Here is a 25,071-nt window from a genome sequence, read left to right on the forward strand (position 1 = left end):
CAATTGCACAAAATGCCCTTTTGGATTATGAAGTACAATTTTACATATTATTTAGAAATTTCTAATAATATTATGATGGATTAATATGCTTTATGGGTTATCTACTTTACCGGCCCTCATAATTTTTTTTCTTTTTTATTTTTTTTGAATATTTTTCTTTTCAAACAAAAAGATTCAGTAAGCGCAAAGTAGTAATTTCTACATCACTGTCTACAAATTATATAATTATTTTTTATTTTTGGAAGGTATTTCTAATTTTTCAAACAATAAGAAGGTATTCGTAATTACATGGATCTAAAAAAAAGCAACTGTAATTTACCCTTATTATTAACATCCGTCATGAAACATTAAATAAACTTGAGATAAAATAAACAACAGGTGTCGCATTATTCTCCTTAATTAATAAAAATAAATATAAAATATAAATTAAATAGTTTTGTCGTGATCGTCAATTGTGTTGCGCAAATAGATATTTATTTTCGAAACTTTATACTCAAAGATTTCGATCAAAAGACCAATATAGAATATGCTTGATGTCTAGAGGGTGATGTATTTATAATTGAGGTCTGTAGTATCGATTGAGATTTGTTGATAAGGTCTTCATCATTGATGATATTATCGAGTTAGTTTTTCACCCAAGTAAAAACATGCAGATCTTTAGAGTATTTAGGAATTTTTGCAATATCTAAGGATATTTTGGTGACTTGAGTACTGTATCTAATCACATTTGTTTGTCTGTGTTTTCATTCACAGTTTTCAGTTTTTGAAACAGTGATTAAAATGAAAAAACTTGATTGTTTATATATATTCTCATTGAAAATATATTCATTTGACACCATAATTCAATATACAATATAATTTTATTAATTAATCCAAACACATTCTCTTTTCACACGAAAGTCTAAATAAAATTGAAAACACATATTTTTTGATGAAATTGAAAATGAAAACACAAACAAATAAAATTTGTACGTATAATTTCGCAATTTTCTGGGGGGTTATTTATAATATAAGAAAAAGCAGGGGTAAAAGTGCAAATGAAAGAAAAACGAAAAACCCAGATTACGAAAGGAGGTTTCTGGATTTCCCGGGAACGCCAACTATGGATGACCAAAAGAACTGGACGGAGTACCAGAAATTCAACCCGTGAAACCCTAAAAACAGAAAGTGATTGAAAGCACAAGTTGTTAGCAGTAATGGACCCAGAGACGGCCTTAGAGTTTGTGAAGCACGGTGCTACGCTTCTTCTGCTCGATGTTCCTCAGTACACTCTCATTGGCATCGATACCCAGGTTTGTGACTGTTTCTGTGGAAATTGATTGGGCAAGAATTGAGCTTTTCGGATAGTTGCTGTTGTAACCCATAAGTAAATAAATGAATTGAAAAGAGGTTGTGAATTGTGATCGTAACTGTGGGATTGCATATTGTTTGCAGATGTTTTCATCGGGTCCTAATTTCAAGGGTATCAAGATGATTCCCCCTGGCATTCACTTTGTTTACTATAGCTCGGCTAACAGGTGAGCTTCTTTTAACTCATTGGTTGATTCAATGCTTTCCAATACTTTGGTTACTATTTGCTTAGTTCCCGAGGGAATATTAAGTTTGTATTATTCTGATATTTATAGAAGGGATGGTTGAATCTAAAGTAATGAGTATGAAGATATTTACTAACTGAGCTCGTAAGTTTCCCACTGATAATCATAGTCGTAGTTCAAATGTTGTTTCTAATGGGAAATTTTGATTTGTCTTGTATGTGTGTGATTGTCCAGGGAAGGCAGTGAGTTCTCCCCAGTTGTTGGCTTCTTTATTGATGCCACCCCTTCACAGGTTTTATCATTATTACATCTTTCAGTTATTATGCTCTTGATATTGCCTTCGCTAAGCGGTCATTATGTTGAAGTATCTTAATTTAGATTTCACGTTGATTGTCTAGTATACAGACCACAAAAGATGTGTCTAATTTTGATCTGATTGTTTGTTTGATACATTCTATTACTCTCTGAATGTTGCTCTGGTCATTTGCAGGATAATACTTTAGAAATGGAGTCTTCTGTTTGGCATCTTATGCATATCTCAGCATGTGAAAAGTGACATTTGATTTGAACTATCATGAATCTGTGTGGTGGCTTAATATAAATAATGAAATATGATGGCTATGATGTAGGATGAGCTATAAGAGGACTCCTAGTTTTGGAAAAAATCAGTTTTTGCATCTTGTTTAGCCAGTCTTTGTATCTCCTGTGGGGCAATTGAAGCCATCATGTAGTCAACATGCAGCCTGTAGATGCTCATTGATGAGCACCTTACTAATATAGTGTGGCTTGTGGTGAGCACATGACAAATAAGGATGGCTGACTGTTTTAGTTTCCAGCATTCCAGTTATGTTTTTGTTGATTATATTTACTTAAGTATCAAGTTATTTATTCTTTCATGTGTTGAATTTCTAACTTATAAATTAATCCCATCCTCTGACAACAGATCACGCATCCAGGACTAACCTTGTAATTAAAATGGGAATGACAGGTGATTGTTCGTAAATGGGATCAAAACAAAATGTTGGAAGAGGAGGTGAGTCGTTCTATAACTATTTATTAATTTTCTCTTGATGATGCATACGTGGATGACCTGTAAGTCATAATCATAGGAATCGCTTGTTGCTTGAAGCCTGAAAGTTTTGGGTACTTTCTGAAGTTGAAAAAGCTTCTTGCAAAGTTCTATCAGTGCCTGTGGAGATTTTATTTGCGTATTAGCCACATTTTGAACATGTGAGACAACAGCTTTTCTGTTTTCTTGGTTTTTGAGATTGGTGTTTTTGGTTTCTTTGCCTTAGAAAGAAAATGAATGTGGTCGGTTGCTCAGAATGCAACCCAAGCATCAACCTTCTTCTCTTTTTTGTTTTTTACTTGAATTTCAATCTTCCTAATGGTGGAGTAGGCCCGTTCCCAGATGATGCTTTAGATTATCTAGAAATGCTTGTGTTACCTTTAGATGAGTGCTTAGGTGCTTCGAATCAGATGGCCCAACACATTTTCGGTTAGAGATACTGTTGTTTTATGCAGGGCGCAGTATCTTGCAACAAATGTCTGCTAGTATATAGTAGAAACAGTTTTATCTGTAAGTTCAATTTGGTTTCTTGGTTAGTAATTTATGTTTCTAAAAAGAAAGGGTTGCAATCATGTTCATAATCAACAAAATCACCTTGTTACTATGTGTTTGTGACGCTCCTTAGTTACCTTTTTCTTATACAGGAAGGGAGATACTCTGATGCAGTTAAAAGGCTGGAATTTGATAAACAGCTTGGACCATACACATTGAGTCAGTATGGGGATTGGAAACGCTTATCCAGCTATATCACCAAGGATACAGTTGAGCGCATAGGTAGGTTTGAACTGGTATATTGTTATTTCCTGTTCAAATCAAGATCCTAGGATTCCTGCATAAGTTGATTCTTCATTCCTTTTGACCTTAAATTTATTGTATTAGCCGGCTGAACTTTTTGATACCCAATGAGTGTGATTAATTTATAAACAAGGGAGAACTAACGGACGGTGTGAATGAGCTTATGGATAATGGAATTGCACATCAGCAAGAAACAAATACCTTACAACCAACTACATTTTTTTACCTCGATGGATGTTCTTGGAGTTTTGCACTTTGAACATATTTCTATCATCTACTTTTTGACCATTTGATGTTATAATCTTTTCATCTGCCTGACATAGAACCATGAATGATCTGCTGTCCTTTGTGGATAAATCTCATGTTTTTGTTAGGCTTTTGCAGTTGTTACTATTGATTGTCACAGCTTACCTAAGAGATGGAAGAATAAACGATTTCATAGATGAGCAGAGACTTAGTTATATCAATAGAGGCACTTGATATTAAGCATTAAATGGAGAAAATCTAGTAGCCCTGGTGGGGATATGTAGGCTCAATGTTCATGGATAGAAGGAACAAAAATAGTTTGTTACTCATGCCTCTTCTTATAGCTGTTCTCACAGAGACTCCCCATGTAATGGCTATAGGCCTTTGGTAGCGCCACAATCTTTTCAGTCAGAATGGGGATGTGGAATTCTTTTCTCCCAGGAAGACCTTATTTTTACTTTTCTTGTCCAGGGGTTTTAACTCTATCATATATCAATGCTTGCCTTTTCTTTGGATTCATCATTTGTAATACTACATTGTACCCATTGTACGTTATGTAGTTGCTTTTGTTTAGTGATTTAAAATGGATATACACTTTACAGAGCCTATTGGAGGAGAAATCTCTGTTGCCTGCGAATCTGAAATGGTTGGAAAGTTTTCTAAATCAGCCATGGAGAAAGCCTTAGCTGAGCAGTTAAAGAGCAGCAAGTTTTCAGCACCTGAAGAGAAATCACAAAAAAGAGGTTGCTATTACACTGCAATTCCACGAGTTGTCAAACATAAGGGAATGTGTGGCAAAGAGCTTACTAGTTTAAATATTGACAAGGTATTTGGAAGTTGTTACATTAAATTGGAGATTTGCTGTATGCTGATATAGGAAACTATTATTCGATTCTTTAGACACAGCTGTTGGAAGGGATACTGATGAAAGAATATGGAGGCGATGAAGATGCACTTCTAGCAGAGTTGCAGTTTGCGTTCATTGCATTTCTGGTAATGGAGAACTCTGCTTGAAGATGTTTTCATCTATGCTTAAGCATCCATCTGTCTGAACTATAAGAAGCTTGGACCTCTATATAGATTCATAGGACTGTTGTACTTGGTTAACTCACATTTTAAACTATGCAAATATATGCAGATGGGTCAATCCCTTGAAGCATTCCTCCAGTGGAAGCTTTTAGTGAGTCTCTTATTTGGTTGTACAGAAGCTGTAAGTTGCGCATCTAACTTTTAAAATTCTTCACTTACCGTAAAAGAAAATCGTCTTTTGTGAGTTTATTCCAGATAATGATGAAGTATTCGGGGAGAACTTCACTGTAAATGCTATTGAGTTTGTTCATCATGTGAAGATTGCCCCCAAATTGGAGAATTGGCTTGCGGCCAAACTATGGTTGCTAAAATTCATTTTTTAATTTAAATTGTTGGGTGAAGCTCCAATCTAAGCAGAACCTCCATTACCTTTTATGTAGTGCTTTTAAATGAAACTGAGACATTGCAGCCTGTCCAATACTTGGTCCTTTATGCGTGAAATTTGATGTGTCATTTTTGCCTTTCACATTACTCAGTTGAGAGCTCTAGAGTCAAATAAGTAGGTTGTCAAGGAATTATGATTTAATTGAATACGATTTAGAGGTGGTTGGGACCCTGCTGCTATATCGTATTTTAGTTTGTCGAGTCTGTGGTTAGCCTCTGGGAAAAAAATGTGATGTTTTGTACTTCTTAGCTTTGTTCATATAATTCACATTTTATTTTTCTTCCTATTTAAAGGATTCTATGATTTGAAAAGGCACGTCTAGAAGATGTTTATATTTGATATGTATAATGTATGTGTTGTAACCTCAAATTTGGCACTTGGCTGAGATCATCCTTAAATAGATTTTGTACCCTTTTGAAAACTGTGGTTTTGTATAAATGCTTACATGTGTTTTCTCTCTTTGTAGCCTCTTAACACCAGGAGTCAGCTATTTACCAAGGTATTCTATTGAAGCTCGTCTCTACTTTCATGTGGTGGAACTGTGGTTGCTTGAGCATTATCTCATGAAAATATAAGTCTATTAAGGAGGATGTTGCAAAGTTTCATTGGTTTTATAAAAAATAGGAAATTAGGAAAATATAATCATTTAATATGAATGTATCATGACTGTATGGTTTTGAACATATTGTCTTATCTGCATAGCCAAGTGTATGTGGAAAAACATTATCATTGCATTAGATGTGACGTTGCACATACATTTTGTGAATGATCAGTATGACAATCAGATTTGGGTATTACTATCCATTTTAAAATAGGTCTACAGTATTAGGTGAAAGATGGAAACAGTGAAAGCTCTTGTAGACTTAACATTTTTTGCTAAGATTAATGGTAAGGAATTAGTGAGGCAATATATGGGGAAAAATATTATAAATGATTTTGTGGATATCACGACTGTGACAAGATGGAAGATCTTGTCACTATGACATTGTTAATTAACATTCTTTTCCTGGTAATGAGGCCATGTCACGAGTTTCCCACAGTATTTTTGAAGAAAAGCATCCCTTTTAGGGAATTGTATGTTATTTCAGAAATAGAAGGGAGTAGAAGCATTAAGTTACTTAGAAGAAGTATAAGATTTCAACAGTAATCATTGAAAAACTCACCCAGGCCTCTTGTGATGTTGTTTCACAAATGTTTTGCATCTGCTCTGTTTCTTTTCAATTGATTACTATTCCATTACAATTACTATTGTAACTGTAAGATATTATATCACGTTTCTCTTAGTCATCGTCGTACTAAGCTGTAAAATTGTTGTCTCCACAGTTTATTAAAGTCATTTATCACCAGTTGAAATATGGATTTTCAAAGGACCAGAAGGATATGCCTGAAGGAGTGTCAGCATTGTTGGATGAATCTTGGTTGTCTTCTGATAACTTTCTGCACCACCTCTGCAAGGTAATGTCATAGGGCCGATGTTAATGTGTTAATCTTTCTGCTATTGATATTAGGAATTTGGATATTGTTATCATCAAGTTTGTAATTGTAATGCTGTCTCTAATTTAGGTGCAATGCAATTAGTGTTTTTTTGGTTAGTCGTAACTGAGACAAATTTGCCACTAAGTTCATTTTGTCATTTTTCTGAATTTCGAGAAGTACTAAATGGCCACTAATTTCAAACATATGAAAATGTGGTTTAATCAACTTTTATGTATTCCTGAACAAATTGGAACCTTCATCTTGCTCCTCAGTGATGTTCACTGGTTCATTAAATAAGCATTGGACTTACAGATCTGTACCTTCTCCATTTCAGGATTTCTTCTCGTTGGTGCTAGAAGCTCCAGTGGTTGATGGTGACCTTCTCTCTTGGGTGTGTATTTTAACTTATCCTTAAGTATCAACTTTTAACAGGAAGAGAATTAATCATCTTTCTGCTACTTGAAAGAATTGATTCACTTTAGCGTCAAAATCCCCATTGGTACTTTCTTTTCTTCTGGTTTCCACTTAAATCTGGTAAACTGACGGGAAAAAGCTTTTTATTTTATTTTATTTTATTGGGGTGTGTGTGTGTGCGCACTGTGTTAGGGGTCGCTATCCTACTTTCCCAAGTAGTGTTTTCCTTCAACTACTCTTACTTATTAGGAAATGACTGTAATTTCAATTTCTATGTTTTCTCTACATAATGGATTTTCCATTGAGATATTTAGCAAAGTGATAAAATTTTACCACTCTTGAGGAATTTTTCAATCCGACTGCTAAAGATTTATGTCAACGGAGATTAGAGTTGCATTTGATTAATTTTCCATTTCCATCTTGCTTTTACCATTTCTAGGTGTTTGGATTGTGTCAAAATTGGTTTTGTTGTTTCCAAATTATAAACGAGATGCGAGAATAATATTTAATGTAGATAAAATATGGGTCTCCTTCCTTGCTTTGCACCCTACGGGGAAACTATGTTGGGAAAAGAGGCATCGCCTAATATGTTATCCCATTTTTTTCTTTATGTTGCGTTTGCCCACATTAGGTCAGGAAACAGATCCTTCTTTAATAACTGAATAGCAGTAATAGCTTTGTAATGCTCTGGCCATGGTTATTCTCAATTTCTAGATTTGACTCAGAAACATAAAAAAGCAAAGGAAGTGCAATTTTGAAGTTTATATGGTGGTAAAACAAACATATGTCTGGGAGATCAAGTAATAGAAAGCTTCTTTAAGAAAGGAAACCATAAGTAGCTGATCTGCCTTTACTTTCTGCAGACGAGGAGACTGAAAGAGCTGCTTGAGGACTCTTTGGGATGGCAATTTCAGCAGAACAGTGCGGTAGATGGAATTTACTTTGAGGAAGATGATGAGGTGTGTAGACTGCTGCAATATATTTATTGTTTCTAATCACTCTTCCTTTTTCTATGTTAATTTCATATTTGAATTCTGCAGTATGCTCCAGTGGTAGAGATTTTGGATTGATATGGCTGGTTGCAGGAAAGACATGAACTGAAGTATAATCTTGTTTGTACCTTCTATGATGGGAGTGCTAGCATGCTAGTTCTTCTCCACTTCCAATTAACAGTGATATATACGCAGCAAATGGTTCTGATGTGTGTAGCGCACCTACCTTCACTAACGCACGACACGTTATTTGTCCAGATGACAGTTTGTAGCAACCTGTAACACCCTTTTGTTGAAGATATTCAAGAATTATGTTTTAGTTAATGTACATTTACCATATGTTGTTGCATCAATCAATATATATGAGTCAGTACTTTCTGATTACTAATCCTGTGATTTTGAGAAGTTCCCTTTACTGATGGAGTTTATTAAAAACAAGCAACAACTTACATAACTTTTTATGGTTCTATATATCCATCCCTCTTAACCTATCCACCTTCCTCAGTTTTGTATTACTACATATTTCTAACTTAACTTACAGCTTCTAGCTTGGTGACTCCTCCTATGCTTATTTCTCACATCTTTCAACTTTCATTTACAATTTCTTTCCATTCAAAACATTTCAAGTTTATTATTCCACTTCATATTGGTCCTAAAGTAAAATATTACTTTTGATGAAACAACCCTTCAAAAGCAAAATTCCATTTATAATGTGATTCTACACACACATACAATACTAATTGATTCATCCATAATGAACTATTAAATGAATCTTTCATATAGAAGGAAAAATCAAGAGCTTCGAGCCAATAAAGAGTAAAAAGGTTGACTCAAGAATAAATTAGATTACGAGCTTCGTTGGAAGATTCTAATCTAACCATTAAGTATGAAGTGGTGGGAACAATGGAACCAGTGAATGCAAAAGATTTCATTGAACAAATAAATTTTACTAATTCATTAGTCGGGATGGTGAAATGAACCAGTGTGTGTAAATCCTCATCTACCTAATTTTCACAAAATTGAAGCAATGGATTTTCTCCCTCTGAAAATTCTGTGATATGTTTGTATTATCTCTAACTATATAACTACATAAACATGATTGTATTAACTTTAAAGAAAAATATTCATTAAATATAAGATTAAGATTGAAAATTTGATTCAGTAATTCATTTTTATCTATGTTTCGTATCAGATGTGGCACGAAAATATTTAAAATGTTAAAAATTGGATAAAATTGATAAAAAAAAATTTCGTGTGATTTGAACAATTATAACTTCGTTGAGTGTTTGAATATAAACTAAGAAAAGAGTTAAAGAATTAAAATTTAAAAATTATGATTAAATTGAGAAAATTATAAAATCAATTAATAAGCCTGAAAATTCTAAATTACTAAAATCAATTTAGTTGGAATTTGACTTTGATAAAAACAAAAAATTACAGCTAAATCCCATGAATTATTTTATAATATCAAACATCATATCTGGAAATCTCTAATTATATTTAGGTCATAATTTAAAAATGTATTTTAGTCGGTTCACTAGAAATTATTGAAAGGAATCCTAATGAAAGCTAACGGAATAGACTAATTCGTTCACTAGATTGAAAGGAATCCTAATGAAAGCTAACGGAATAGACTAATTCGTCGTTAGACGGACGTTAAAACAAGAAGACATTTATAATATTTTAAATAATAAAAAAATATTTATAATTATATCAAATTTCAAACGAGACAGTTATAGTTTACACTATTTTATATAAAACAAATATGAATAGAAACTTGGCCAAATTGAGCCTTAAAATGGAGGTATAAAACCAAACTTTTATAAATGAAGTTCACTTTAATCCCATTTACATGAAATGAAATGGGGTATATATATATATATATATATATATATATATAAGTATTCACTTTAATCCCATTTACATGAAATGAAATGGGGTATATATATATATATATATATATATATATATAAGTAGCACAAGAATCTTATTCCCTCTCCACAAATTAAAGTCAGTGTCTTCATTTTGAATCTCCATTAATTCACCGCATTTTTTGGGGGTTGATTTGACCACTCCCCTCTCTTTCACCTCTACTTTCCAACTAAGGATTATTGGTTTTACACTTTTTAAGATCACCATTCTTCACATCCTCCACACATTATCTTTTCAAATAGGTCAAACCCCTTTTACAATCATGTTTTAGTTTACCGGTTAATGTTCAGATTCTACGAACAAATTTAAAATTATGATTTTGAGTCTCATTAGACGTATGTGTATTTATTTTATTTTATATGAGTTTAAATGTAATTTATTTCATTGTTTCAATGACAAAATTGTGGTTAAAAAATTATGGGATTTTAAATTTGAATCTTATTAATATATTGGAGTTTGGAGTCAATCCCAAATATTACATCCAAACTCAATGAGCATAGACGTAAGAGATAGGAACTGATTGGTCTTAAAAAACTATGAACGTGCGTATGAGAATTAACTCGAAACAATCTTAATACAAACTAATCTTGAGCAAATGTGAACGTAGGAGAGTTCACTTGCGACAATCTTATCTCATGGGTATAGGAGAGTTTTTCGAATAATGTAAAATTTACTTTTTTTCAATTGTATTTCTTTTTTATATTTTCTACACACGTTCACAATTTGATTAAAACTAATCCCTAATAATTATATTTTATCAACTTTCTTAGTAGTTGTAATTAGTTTACTACAAAGTAATAATTGGTGTTTGGTCGAGCTTATAAGTTCTTGTTTAATATATAGTTGCGAGCTTATAAAATGCAACCAAATATTGATAAACTTTTTAAAAAAGGAGCTTATAAAATTTACAAATAAAATTGTTATGATCTTATAAAATCTTTCGAGGAATAACAAAAATTTTCTAATATATTTATAATATTTTAACAAATTCCTCCAAGTAAATAATAAATTGTCTTTATTAATATTTTATAAACTGCATCATCTTTTTTTGATTTTTAAAGTTTTATTTTTAAAATAAAATTCGACATTTTATGCACTTTAAAAAATGAATGAATTTATAAGATTTTTTCTTAGCCCAGAAATGATATGATTACAATCGTAAATTGATATTTGAACTGTAAAAACAATGTAATCTAATTATCCAGAAAATATACACATAAAAACTATAAAACAAAACTTTAAAAAATATATAATTGGACCACACGAAGATTTAGTAGACTTTTCTAAAAATGATAATATCTTAAATTTAATTAAAGCAAAAATTTAAGTGAATTATAATACGTATTTTATAGTATACTTAGACGTCATAAAAATTTAAACTATTACACTTTCTCTTGAAAAAACATTTAAAGTTACACTTGCACCCTTCTGAGACTTCTCCATTTATAAGTGTACTCCTTTTGTTGAGATTTAGACGAAAAGTACTGACGTCAGCAAAAAAATTACATAAACTTTTAATTTTACTCATTATTCAGCATTCTGTTATACTAGTTTATTATAATCACACTATATATATATATATTACTTTTACTCTTATAAATATAAAAATATCACTAGGATAAAAGGTTTTGTAATTTTTTTGTTGACGTCGGCATTTTTCTTTCAAATCCTAATGAGAGTAATACAATTGTAAATGGTCAATTCTTGAAGGGGGTACAAGCATAATTTCAAGATTTTCTTTTTTTTTTTAAGAAAACGTTTAATTTCATAGTTTTAGAGAGAATCTAAGTATAATTAACCATTTTGAAATTAATAGAGGGAGTAATTGTTATTAATTTCCTTGGGAAGAATGCAAGTAGTCAAATACTAAGTATAGTATGAAACAATAATTTTTTCGGGTAAATTATAAAATACTTCATAAAATTTGTCATAATTACAAATACCCTTTCGTCATTCAACAATATAATAAATATCTCCTGGAATTAATAGTCGTCTAACAAACATCCCCTACAATGCGTGGACTCGATGGAGTATTTGTTAGATAGTCATTAATTTTACGAAAATATGTATAATTTTTCAAGTAATGAATAGATATTTATAATTATGACAAACAACGGTACCGTGATTGTAATTTGCCTAATTTTTATTGCCTCAAAATCTTTGCTTGAAATTCTATTTTGAAGTTGTAATAATAATCAAGTGTTGTGCTGCATCTTTACAAAAGGTGGTCAAAAATTCCGTCACTTTTGCAGGGCCTAACACACATCTGTTCATATATTGCCAGTCGTATAAATATTCCTTATCAGGCAGCAAAATTCATTCAGTACTCATCTTCTCACTGGCTCACACCCTTCCCACAATTCTCACTAACATTAACAACAAATAAACAAATAATAATATTAAAATTGTCAAGAATTATATACATAAGTGGTAAGAATTTTAATATTGTGAGTGCAATAATTTTTATAATTTTAATAGTGACAATTATTGCACAGAAGTCGTCATCGGCAATAATTAGTAACCAAGAGAAAAAAAAAACAAGATATGGTACATAATATAGATTATTTATTGGAATAATTTACACAAAATATGTTACGATCTTATTGGAATTTGAGTCACGTAATTATAGGTGTTGAGCAGTCCTAAAGAAATGGAACTTGCGATTTGGTTTATTAATATTGTAGATTCTACGATTTGGTGACATAATTTATTTCAAAAAGTTCTAAATTTGCCAAAAATGAGCAACGTGCAAGTCATGTTCCGGTGTATATCATTTTCAGTGTATTTTTCAAATTTTGCGCGAAACAAATGTCTTGAAATCGCAAAATTTACAAAAATAACAGATCAAATCGAAAGTTCAATTTCTTAAAGGATCAAAACACCAAAGACCTATAATTACAGAATTAAAATTGCAGCAAGGTAAATCTGTCACTAACAAGTTTTTTAGAATTATACAACAATAAAACTAAAATTACCATAAAATATTTTGTGACTAATATTATCCTTTTGAGCAGTTACGATCACTAAGTAAAGTAAATTAATATTTTACCATTGTCCCAATAATTGCCATATGTCCTAAATTCTCAGTAACAATTAAAATTCCACAAACAAAAGTAAAGCACAAGATTGAAATAAAGAACCATTTTTAACGTACGAACGTACAACAAAATTAACCCCACAAAAAGTTGAAAAAAAAAAAAAAGGAAACTGCAATATCACAGTGGACTTACTGTACTCCTTTTTCTCTTCATACTTTTCTTAAGTAGTAAATCTTTTAGGATAAAGCAAAATTTTTCGAATATTTCACCAACTAAGACAAAAGTGTTTTCGAATCCCATCAATGTCTGAAAATTGTTTTATTTTAATAGTAGTTACTGAACGATCGGTTATACATATTTGACATTTTGTAATAAGCAGATATTAATTGTTAATGATTGAAAATTATGATATAATTATAATTGATTTAAAAAAAATAACCAAAAAACTTTGGTAAATAGATAAATAAATTCGGCTATCCAAAAGCAAACTAAAGTAAAGGAAAAGATGAAGTTCCACCTTAATGAAAAAGGGCAATGGAATAACACTTGTAGGAAGAAAATGGCAATGTGAAAGTGCGAATTATAGGGGCTTGATTTGGTTAGATTCAGTTAATTATGTAGAAAGTGTTCTACTATTTATTTGGTGATTGGTTTTGGGTATCGGATTGTACACTTGTCATGTAACGTTACGAATTAAAAATTAAAGTATGTACGACATATGTAAAATCTCTATTTTATTTTATTCTTAAAATGAATTAATCTTATGTATAGGGAGTTGGGGATATTTGAATTTTGATAATTACTAGAATGGAATAATAATGATTACCCATCAAGAATTATGCGCTATGTAAGTGATAAGTTTGTAATAAAAAAATTAGTCAAGTTGGTTGCATGAAAGTTGAAATATAATGTAATATAAAGTCAGACTCCGTACTCTAACATATACTATCAATTGAATGTTAGAATTTAGAAAAATTGACTTTTTCATTCCGTAACTTAGGCCTAGCACATTTTCAGTCCTATTGCTTAAGTAATTCTCAGAAATAGTTCCGTAACTTGTCAAGAGTCTCGTTTTTAGTCATCTTTCCAACTTCTTTAGAAAATTGACCGAAAAAATCAGGTGCAAGTAATGTGTCCATCATTGTTTCATAATGAAGGGAAAAGGCTACTGCCATGGTCATGTGATTTGTACGTGGTTTTTTTTCATCAATTTCCTTATGAATTAATTGGGAGTTTGAAAGTGAGAATTTTTTAAGATTATAGGACTATTTTCGAGAATCCCACAAGCAATGAGACTGAAAGTGTCCTAGGTTGCAAGTTACGGGACGGAAAATGCAATTTTTCCGATTAGAAATTCTTCATGAAATTGTTGCAAAGCAGAAGTAATTCAAATGAACATTATCCCATATCAAAGAATCAATCTCAATGCTGCAAAATGTTGCTATTACAGAAGTTAATCAATACAGCTGATGAACAACAAAATTTGTTGTACAAGGATTTCACCTCATCATATGCCTCAAAACACTTTGACAAGTACTAAAACATGACTGTCTCAACACTCTTTAACTCCGAAAAAACTAACTCATCACTCCACAAGAAACAGATACAACAATTGCCGTCTCTGAGTCAGAAAATGAGATCAAATTTCACATAATAGAACATGCGTTGGGGTTGTCATCACTGAACAGATACGCAAACGTTTCTTCAGTTGCGTTAGGCACAGGAACGGCCTGAACGTTTCTTACGTAGCCTTCGGGAGCCTTCTTGTCGTAGACTTGAGAAACATGTGGATACTGAACTCTGTTGTATGGGATGTAAGGCCAGAACTCAGCTCCTTTACCTGTGTTCTTTACACTCTTCAACACCTTGTTTGGATCGACGTAGCCGCTAACCGTTACCCGGCTTTGCTTTCGGTTGATTTCCACAGTTTTCACTCCTGATGAAGATCAGAGAGTTTGTGAGAAAATGCTCATGATCAGCTTGGTTTTTTCACTATCAAAAGAACATCTGCTTTTTTCAGCATAAATAAATAAAAGTTGTAATTATTAGAAAACTTTTTGTAATCTTAAATAATTCCATGGATAATATTTGAATTAATTTCCCTTTTATGATATTCATGCATGTGGATATAAATTAGAGAATCCTATGTGTGAGTCAAGAATTAATTTCATGAGTAACTGTAATTTTTGTGAAATATTTTCTCAAATGAAATATTTCCACAAATATCCATATCAAGTATTTTTACGGGCATTTAGGCTCCGTTTGGATGGACGGACTTGGATTTGGAGAAATGATTTCGACTGTCCAATCGGATTTTCCAAACCTTTCATTAGTATGAATATGAAATCGCCAACTCTGAATTCATCGAATCTAAACACAACATTATTACTGAAAAAGGGAAGAAAAGATATGAAGAAAAAAAGGTATGAATGTTGTGAATTACCTCTCAGGTTTTTAACAGCGTTCTTCACTTTTCTCTCACATCCATCGCAATCCATTTTCACTTTGATCTCCACCGTCTGCAAAAACAAAGACAAACAACCCTCAGATATATATATATATATATATATATAGAGAGAGAGAGAGAGAGGCTGATACAAAAACAAGAACATCAATCAACATATATAAGCAAAATCCAACCACATTCACACACACACACACACGTGTGTGTTTGTGTTAACAAGCAATGTAGCTGGTTGAAAACACACACACACACACACACACATATATATATATATATATAGAGAGAGAGAGAGAGAGAGTACCTGCATTGATCTCCTTTTGGTTCTGGTGGAGTTGGTGGTGAGGGTGCAGAAGTTTGAAAGACAGTAGAGAGCACCCATTTTTGCTGATTTCTCTCAGGCAGAAAGCAAAGAAGAGGGCATCTTCATATTTATACTGTTGGAGAGCCCAAATAAGCTGTCAACATATTTTGAATTCAAAATTATATTTACGTCCCTCGACGTTTATTCTGTCTTACATTAATTCCCTTCTGTCAGAGTTTGAATAATATTCATACCCGTTTGTTTTTAATTACAAACAGACTCAATTTTATCGTCTTTATGAGATAAAATTACCGTTTAAGTAAATCAATGAACTTTTTTAACATGCGGAGCTACTGTATAAAATATATAAGATCTTTGTTGTACATATATATATATATATACTTATATATATGCAATGTCAAAAACATAAAGTATATAGTAAAAAAATATAACATAATGTTACTTAGTAAATTATACATGTTAAAAGTATACAACTATATTGAATTAAAATAAAAATATATATGTTTATTCATACATCTATACTAGCCAATAGAAAAAAAAAGACATTTTTCACTTACAAATGACGCTGGCGATGTTGCGACACCAATTTTTTGTTGTGTCAATAGTACAATTACTAGTATAAAATAAAATGTACATAATGCAAAAAAAATAATAAAATACATACAAGAATATTCAATTTTATCCTAGTTTCGTAAATATGTCCACAAATCTTATTACATGTTAATTTTTCTATGACTTTCTATTTTATATATTATACATAAATAAATGAGCATTTTTATTAAATACTAAATTGAGACGGTTGGTTTAAATTAAATAAGATACAACCATTTGATTTTTATTAGTCAAAAATATGATCCCTTAAAAGTATATATTACAAAATTAAAGAATCCCTTATCTCTTCTATTCATCACATTTCTTTCGGTCCATAGCTCCGGAAGGATATTTCTGTCTTTTCACTATTTGTCGATTTTGTTTGTAAGATATTAAAAATTCAAAGAGTGTAAATATAATTTACTAATCTAACCCGAGGGTTTTTATAATTACAATAAAGTTGAAGGACTGTAAACATAATTTACCGAAACAAAAATAACCAAATGAATGCTCACAAACTGTGGTGCAGTATGATTTGTTTATATGTGAATGATGAGAGGTGTAAAGTGTTTGAGTGTCTGCTTTGGTGTGTGGGCTTTGCTTTTCAGTTGTTTATTGGTCATATATTGTCCCCACAACATTTGCTTCTGTTCCTTGATTCCCCCTTTACGGGGCCGTAAACAAGTCGAATCTCGTCGAATGCATTATTGCTTATAAATTTATTTAAATTTAATTTTGTAAAAAATTAAATTGAGATTATTTTTTAACTAATTGTTGCGGTACGTCGTTTCTACATGCATATAATAAATACATTATATTAAAAAAAAAGGGGAAAAACAAATAAAAAAAAGAAGACTAATTTATCAATTAAAGTAAAATTCGGAAAGTTGGATGATAAGATCAGTTTAAAAGTATTTTTGGCTTTACAAAAAATGGTACGACGGTGTCATTACTTATCGTTTATAAGTATGTGAGCCTTTCCTTTTATATAGTATAGATATAGATGTTGGACTTTGTATTAGTTTAAACTCCTGTTTGATAATACGGTTGAGTAGTCACTACAAAAATAATATTATTAGTCACCATACAAATTCCTTCCAGAATAATGTTTATGTTGATAATTTTACGTCAGGGATGATCGAATTTAACAAGATATTTTTTGTTGTTGATTTTGCTAGAATTTTTAATAACAAAAATATAAAATTTGGAGGGAAAAAACTTTTCAATTTTTTTTTGTCGAGGCCGACTGTGAAATTTTACAATATTAATTTTTTTTTCTAATTATAGAGAAGAAATATCTCGCTTCTAATGTTCATTTTGGACTCACAAGAACTTAAAATTTTGATCCCGCTAAATTCATTGCCAAATAATAATAATTTAATCTTCTTTTAAAATTTTCAAATTATTTGCATAATTTCTTATACTAAGTTTCAAGATGTATTTTAAGTCCGAGCGGAGTATTTTGTATTGTTTGGACCTCTTTTCGATAATCACTTCTGATATTGAATTACATTACAATCACATTTTAATACAAGTAATATTAATTAGTAAGTTTTTTTAACCCCTTTTTTAATTATTCTTTTACCTAATTATTTATTAAGCATTCTTTTTCCACATATTCAACTTAAGGTGATTCTCATTTCATTAAGTATTTTAGGGTACTGAATTATATGTATTTTTACGCTTTGTCATTTAAATTTTTTTTTTCAACTTTGTAAAATTTACATTTTGCTATATATAATAATTTTTCGGTCATTTTTTTGCCAGAAAAAACATCACATGCACTGCACATGTGATATTTAAACACAATATACAGGTAAAATAGCACATGTGATTTTTTTTCTAACAAAAAAATTGATCAACAAATTGTCATAAATGACTGTACAAATTTCGCAAAGTCGAGAGTGTAAGTTGACAAAAAAAAAAATAGCAAAGTGTAAAAATAAACATAATTCGGATGCAAAAATATAATTTACCCTTTAATCTCTCTTCTTATTTTCCATATTTCTTTTTCTTCTCACATCATATTAAACTCAAGGGGACAACGGTTCTATGTTTGTTTTGTTTTGAACAGAAAATATAAGGTTATTTTTACTAAAGCCTTGTTTGGTTTGGTTGATAAAACATGAAGAACAAAATTAAGGGGGACAGGATACTATTCGATTAGTATCTTGAGTTTGATCTAAGTTGATTCCAATTTATTAATAATATTATATTTTCTAATTAATCAGCAACATAATAGAAGATTAAAAAAACGTGATTCTAGCAAGAGGTAGAAAAATCTAACCAAATAAGGAATTATTCATCGTCATCGTCATCGTCATGCATAATTCCATAAACCAAACGAGGCCTAAGTTGCGTGTCCATCTTGTCTTGGTGGAATTATTCTACCTCATCGCATCAAAATAAGTAGTGTATAGGACCAATAAAACCACTATCTTTTCTGTTGTCAAAGTTAAAGTTTGGACGACATACCCTTCACTCTATTGCACCGACAACTCAACTTACCACAAATTGCCTTCATTATTCTCTCAGACCTATATCGGAATTCATAGATTTGAAGTCGGTCCAAGAATTTGGAGAAAGAATTTCAAACAATTTTGTATCAGAATATTTTGATATTCTTCAATATTTAAGGGAACGTAATTCACTAACGAGGCCTTGTGTTTTTGTGATTCGTAAGGTTGAGAATTCACAACCGAAAGGATTGAGTCAAAATGAAATGTGGCCCCTGTAATAATTTAAATGTTGCACGTGTTTAAATAAATAAAATGTTAAAATTTATAGAATAAATTTGTTTCATACTTGCAATCAAATGATCTAAGAATTAAATACAAAACTTTTTGACAGTAGAATTTTGAAATCTCAATCTCACCATTTATTAATTAGTCCCTTTTTCTTGTACTCGAGAGTGGAGAGTTAAACATAGAATAATGAACCAATAACATCAACAGAAGAGCGGGAGGACAATCGCTTCTCCTCAGCATTCCAAATGCTAGTTGCTGCATTGTATCACCTGCATTTTTTTTGTATGAGATTAGGCGTACAACAAGTCGGAAAAATACATTTCTTACCAGAAAGCCACTACATACACGTCGCAAGAATTTAGACAGCGACCAACAGATGGGGAGAGACAGCAAGAGCAAGCGCTCGTTTTAGATCAGTCAGCTCCTATATCTGTTGAGTTCCATATACACATTTCTAGATCTAGCTTCCCAGTTGGGTTTAAAAAACCAAACGGAACAAGGAGGAAATCCACAGGAGGAGATCCTTCCACCCTACCCGGATAATTATTCGTGTATGACTTCAACCTGAGACAGCTATTTCCCCTTTCGGACACGATATCGTACAAATACTGTTCCTTTGATGAACTTGGGCTTATGCAAGTTATCATGACGGTATGGCCGATACTCTCCGTTCCTTTATTGAGGAGGAAAAGAATACCATCCTTCTCAGCTTGTAGAACAAGGAATGTTTCGTTCTTGTTTAAGGTGATGGGCAAAGGGCTGTTGTACTGGAAACGTCTTCCTGAGTCCCAATGCTTACTGCTGAAATGCTCTGATAACTGCATGGATGAGCCAACAAAATGGCACTTCCGAATGGGGCAAGCACAAGGTGCACAAAGGCAGACCTCTTCGTGCTCTTTTCTCTTGGTGTAATCCACAATTTCTGCGCAACCGTATTGGGCATTTCGACAGGGTGCTCTGACTGGATCAGCAATTTCAATATCCACGCAGACTGCATTGCCCTCATTGCCGCTCATGGGCATATTTTCCTGAAGAAACATAGCAATGAACTCTTTATCCCATGACAGATTGCATCACAAAAAGTTCTACCAATAAAATGCAAATGATAGCAGTATTCCACACAAAAGAAGTATATCCCTAATACATCCATAAGGCAGGTGATTTCTTCCCCTGCGGAGAAGGTATATAAAACGAGCGTCAAAGCTGACATTTTAAATTCACATCATTTAGCAGATCATAAAACTTAATGATGTTAAATCCATATTAAGATCAACAGTATGTACAATGATGTGCTGCATCTCAGTGGAGGGGGGAAAGGGAAGGAGAAAAAGGCAGTATGATGATGTTATGACATTTATTCCCATTCGTCTTGGAGTTCTCAATAAAAACACATTTCATTTCGTGATAATATGATAATGTCTCTTCCTCTTTCAGGAAAACTGTATGGTTGACTTCTGTTCTTCTATGGCTTAAAACATTTATTCTTCCCATCTCACACAAAATCATATGCTATAAGGAAGTAACTTTTACAAGATCTCAAAAACGAGATGGAACAATCGGTTACCTCTGCCGTGATCATGCCACCATTAACTTGATCTACCCCAGCCTGTAAATGTAAAAAATACACAGGTTACCGACAGGCTTAAATAGGGAAAGCTAACAGATAAAAGTGAGTGATGAATTTAACAATGATTGTCAGCAGGTCAGTATCCAAGTCACAAATAGAGTTTTGCTAACCTACAATAATGCACTTATAAATATTTGGCAAGGGCAAGTAGCTCCATTGGGAACCTACTCATACTTTCCCTTACAAAATGAAGATAAAGAAATAGAAAATATAAAAAGATGATTAGATAACATAAGCTTGATAACAATTCACCATTCTCAGACCAAAAAAATTCAATGTTCTATTTGCAGCAAATACCAAGTACTAGAAAATTAGTTATCTCAGTAGTCAAATGATTGGCAATTAATTGGTACTTTTAGAGGAGATCATCAGAAATACAAGCTCAGGCAAGGGAGCTGAAGTTGTGCGCCATTAAAAACTAGAGCAGACAAACAGTAACATACCACATGCTACAACAGGACACATAATCCAAAGAGGAAAAATCAAAAGCAAAATGCTTTGGAATTTAAAATGACTGGCCCATCTTATGCCTACAGGAGATATTGCAATTTTGACAGAAGAGGGCATAGTTGCAGCAATTTCCAGCAGATGAACCATTATAATTTTACAAAACCATCATAAGCAAATTTAGACCATACGAACTCCTTAGATCATTGATCATGTTTGATCTTCATGCAAAAAATACGGCCACGGAGATTAATAAAAAGAACATATATTAGAAAATGAATAATGCTAATAAAAAATCAACTCTGCAGACAAAACAGAAGAAAAGACAATTTAAAACAAAATCGAAACTTGAACATGTTAAACCAGCTGAACTGCAGTTCTTATGAGATAAAGGGAGAGGCAATAGCAGCACTACTACAACATTTGTGTTCCCAAAGATGGAACAACCACGGGGTCCTGGTGCATATTACAGATATAAGTACCTATTCAGGGAAAGCTAAACTTTTGTAAATGCAAGGAGACTTGTGAACAATCATGGAAACAAAGTAGTAACAAACAAAAGCAGAAGTACCCATTCAAGGCAAATAGCACATGTTAAAGAAAATAATAACCCATAGCAACTACCTGATACCCAACCTGCTCAAGCAGAGGGTAATCCTCAATCTCTGGTGGTATTATTGCCAAATGAATGCTGTCTGGTTGGTTCCTACACCCCAACATTCCCATCCCAAGGCCTCTTTCCTTGCAGACCACCTGCATGAAAACACCAGAAACTGATTATCCACTACTATAATAAGTGCCTGTAGTATACATGCAGTATACCTCTCCACATCCATAACCACCGAGCTCTCTCTCTTGCTTTTCTCTTTCACTAATTTCTTCCTCGCCCCAAGAGGCAAGGCATGGAAAAATAGCAGGGGATAGTTCGGATGGTTCTCCAACAGCAACGCTCTCATAGTAAAAGAGCTGTGAACAAAATCAAAAGTTAAATTTAAGCAGAATAAAGTTCACCAAATAAATAATCATTAACTCTCACCTGGAGAAACAACAGACAACCACCAACTGCACGTTGCTTCCCTTGACGATACCGGGCAACCTCTCTAACTAACCGGTCAAGTAAAAATTTCCCCCAGTTATATTGGTGGACAACGTCCATGTTTGTCAAAAAATGGAGAAATGACGGGCTAACATCCAACCTAGCAGTGGGGCATAGAAGAGTGCCTAATACATAAAGGAGAAAAGATCTTTTAAAATCGTCTCCAGCTTCAGGGAATGCCAACCTTTCCTCTAAGAGTCGGACAGAAATCCCACGATTTGTGGCATTGTACTTCTTGCGTAATTCAGAAATCAACTCATCAGGTCCAGAGTTAACCACATCCTTCCCATTAGATGCCAACCCCATCACCAGTTCAACATCCCGTGGGGTTAAAGGTATGCGCTCACCACAAATCTCTAAGCTGCGTCGGACGGTATTAAACTTCTCCAGTAACCAAAGACACAGACTGCGGCGCAGTGTTCGACATCTGAGATTAAGGATACTACCAAACCCCATGCTTTTTACAGCAGCCTTTTGGTCGGGAGTGAGTCGTTGCAACACGTTCAATAATCGACCAGGAGAGCACCTAGTAACAAGTTTGGTCTGCACCATACAGGTCATTAATCCGTGCCAAACAAACAATGAATATTCAACTGCTTGGAAACTACACCAAGAAATACCTGTCTTCTTGGCTTGGGAACACGAGCAGGTGTAGTGCTCAAGTACTTATCCCATACCTCACGGGCACGATTGGTGTACTTTGCCTTCTCTTCGGGACTCATCAATTTCCATGCATCTGAGGCAGCTTTTGTGGCCTGAAACAATCAGTTACTAAACCATTCTTCCTAAGTAAATAATACCAGTATATTTAGATAAGAAACAATTCCTTACTGCTTTCAAGCCTGAAGATTCAGGATGGGAAGCAGTGTACTCCTTGATAAATTCACGACTAGAAACAAAACATTCATTATTAGCATGAATATTTTATGGGAAGAAAAAAAAGAAAAGTAACAGTATGAATAGAACCCTAATTCAGATTAATTGAATGAAATGATACCTAAAATGCACCCAAGAGCATGCTGGACGAGATGCCCCATCATGCTTCTTCTTCATCTTTGCTCGACTACCTTCTGACTCGCTATGCTCTTGTTCATTTCTCATTACAACCATCATATTTTCTTCACTCGGAACCTTAATTCATAATAGCACCTCCATCATCAAATAACATACTTCTTAAAGAAGAAAAGATCAGAAACTTATCAGACCATAGCCATTGCAGATTGCACTATTCAAAAGAAAAACTTTCAAAGGGGCTGGAAACGCACTGACATTTCAATAAATTTTGCAGTTAGCATAGATATTTAACTAAAGCTCAATCTATGTCTAATTTTATAAGAAATAACAGCTTCGAAAGAGATACATCATCAAACTTTGGGATTAGGCATGTAGCAAAGCACACACCAGCAGCAACTAAATTGGCTATGATTTCAACTTCTTCAGTTACTCTCAGATCCTAACTCCAATTATCCTAGGCCGTAGTCGTACCTCAAGAATTAGACATTTAATATTAATATTTAATCCATAATAGGACTCTGTGATACTTTTATCAATCTAACACATAAATACTAATACCATTTAAGTCGTATTAGAACTGAGTGATACCTCTGTCAATCTTGAAGCATCTTCTGAGGCAACCGTCAACATTTTAATCAATATTTCTACCAACCAACGGCTTTCTTCTATGAAGATACCAGGTTTGACAGCAACACTAACGCTAACAGCCTCTACACTCTATATCTTCTTAAAGCTGAGGATACCACATTCAGTCCTTCCAAGATCACAAAATTTTGATGTGGGTTTCAAATCATCGAATTAAACTAGGTACCATTAACAATCCCAGTTATATACAATAAATTTAGTCCACTTCTTTATGTGAAGTACAACCTATAGTCGCGAAAGGCCGGAGCCTGGAGAGGAGCAGGTGCGCGACGGATTGTCCCCTTCCAAGGGTCACAGCCGAGGCTCCACAAGGGGCTAAGCCTTCTGGGCCTTTAGCGGCAAGGCCGAAAAACGCCACAAAGCCATGCATTTAAAAAGAAACCCTAAATTGGGTATGGAGCTTAAAAATCAGCACGTACCGACGGTCAAGTCCTCATCGGAGACGGCGGCGGCTCCACCTGCTCCGTCGGCCACGGCGCTTTCACTTTCCTTGTTCCTTTTCCTATTTTTGCTTCCCCCTCTTCCTCTTTTTCTCCTTTTTCTCTTTTCTTCTTTCTGTTCTCTCTTCTCCCCCACTTCCCCACCTTCCTCTTTGTTTCTTTTCTTGATCTGGGCTTGGACCTATTTCTCTGCAAAATTGGCCTCTTTGTTTCAGTAATTGGGCCTAAGTTGTATTAAGTCAATTAAACGTATCAATGGGCCTAATCCTTTCCAGAATTGCGATTTTTCTGTAGAATTGTTACATTGTCCTCTCTGAAATTTCGTGCAATTACACTTAAGTTTTATATAAAATTATATTTAATACACCTGATGTTTACAAATAGATATTTTTATTAATTAAAATTCAGCAAATTTGCTAATATTAGCCAAAAAGTCGAATGAAAATTCATAATTACCCTCGAGTCATTTGTTACAGGTCAAACAATTTTTTTTCTAACCAAATTACCCTTATACATCTTCATACGCTAATGCATGTGATGACGTGTACATCTTTATCCTTATAAGGATAATTTGATCATAAAAAATTATTGACCTGCAATAAATCAATAATAAGTCAATCGGGCGTAAATATAGTTTTTCTTTATATCAGTAAATTTAGTGAATTATGACTAACGGAGAGTTACTTGTTATACAAAAATGGTTGTTA

General features: G+C 33.0%; 3 protein-coding genes across 5 annotated transcripts; 1 reads left to right on the forward strand and 2 right to left on the reverse strand.

Moving 5' to 3' along the window:
• LOC105176126 (protein AAR2 homolog) lies at positions 1,070-8,385 on the forward strand. The gene is made up of 13 exons (XM_011098832.2): positions 1,070-1,292; positions 1,435-1,517; positions 1,770-1,827; positions 2,524-2,568; positions 3,249-3,378; positions 4,248-4,471; positions 4,546-4,638; positions 4,784-4,855; positions 5,586-5,618; positions 6,443-6,574; positions 6,930-6,986; positions 7,873-7,968; positions 8,050-8,385. The coding sequence occupies exons 1-13, from the start codon at positions 1,197-1,199 to the stop codon at positions 8,077-8,079; spliced, it is 1,149 nt and encodes a 382-aa protein (XP_011097134.1). The 5' UTR covers positions 1,070-1,196; the 3' UTR covers positions 8,080-8,385.
• LOC105176127 (heavy metal-associated isoprenylated plant protein 21) lies at positions 14,398-15,890 on the reverse strand. The gene is made up of 3 exons (XM_011098833.2): positions 15,737-15,890; positions 15,415-15,490; positions 14,398-14,907 (listed from the first exon to the last, which is right to left on the reverse strand). The coding sequence occupies exons 1-3, from the start codon at positions 15,812-15,814 to the stop codon at positions 14,618-14,620; spliced, it is 444 nt and encodes a 147-aa protein (XP_011097135.1). The 5' UTR covers positions 15,815-15,890; the 3' UTR covers positions 14,398-14,617.
• On the reverse strand, positions 19,254-24,499 carry LOC105176128. Of its 3 annotated transcripts, none has more exons than XM_011098835.2 (9): positions 24,344-24,499; positions 23,263-23,396; positions 23,097-23,154; positions 22,886-23,020; positions 22,206-22,808; positions 21,992-22,135; positions 21,806-21,922; positions 20,660-20,701; positions 19,254-20,123 (listed from the first exon to the last, which is right to left on the reverse strand). In XM_011098835.2, exons 2-9 carry the CDS (start codon positions 23,376-23,378, stop codon positions 19,509-19,511), a joined length of 1,830 nt encoding a protein of 609 aa, XP_011097137.1. In that variant the 5' UTR covers positions 23,379-23,396; positions 24,344-24,499; the 3' UTR covers positions 19,254-19,508. The 3 variants fall into 3 exon arrangements, with proteins under 3 accessions (XP_011097137.1, XP_011097136.1, XP_020554296.1); XM_011098834.2 differs by having other exon boundaries at positions 21,794-21,922; XM_020698637.1 differs by having other exon boundaries at positions 21,794-21,922; positions 23,263-23,437; positions 24,344-24,497.

This window comes from Sesamum indicum, linkage group LG13, assembly GCF_000512975.1.
Source record: "Sesamum indicum cultivar Zhongzhi No. 13 linkage group LG13, S_indicum_v1.0, whole genome shotgun sequence".
NCBI lineage: Eukaryota > Viridiplantae > Streptophyta > Magnoliopsida > Lamiales > Pedaliaceae > Sesamum > Sesamum indicum.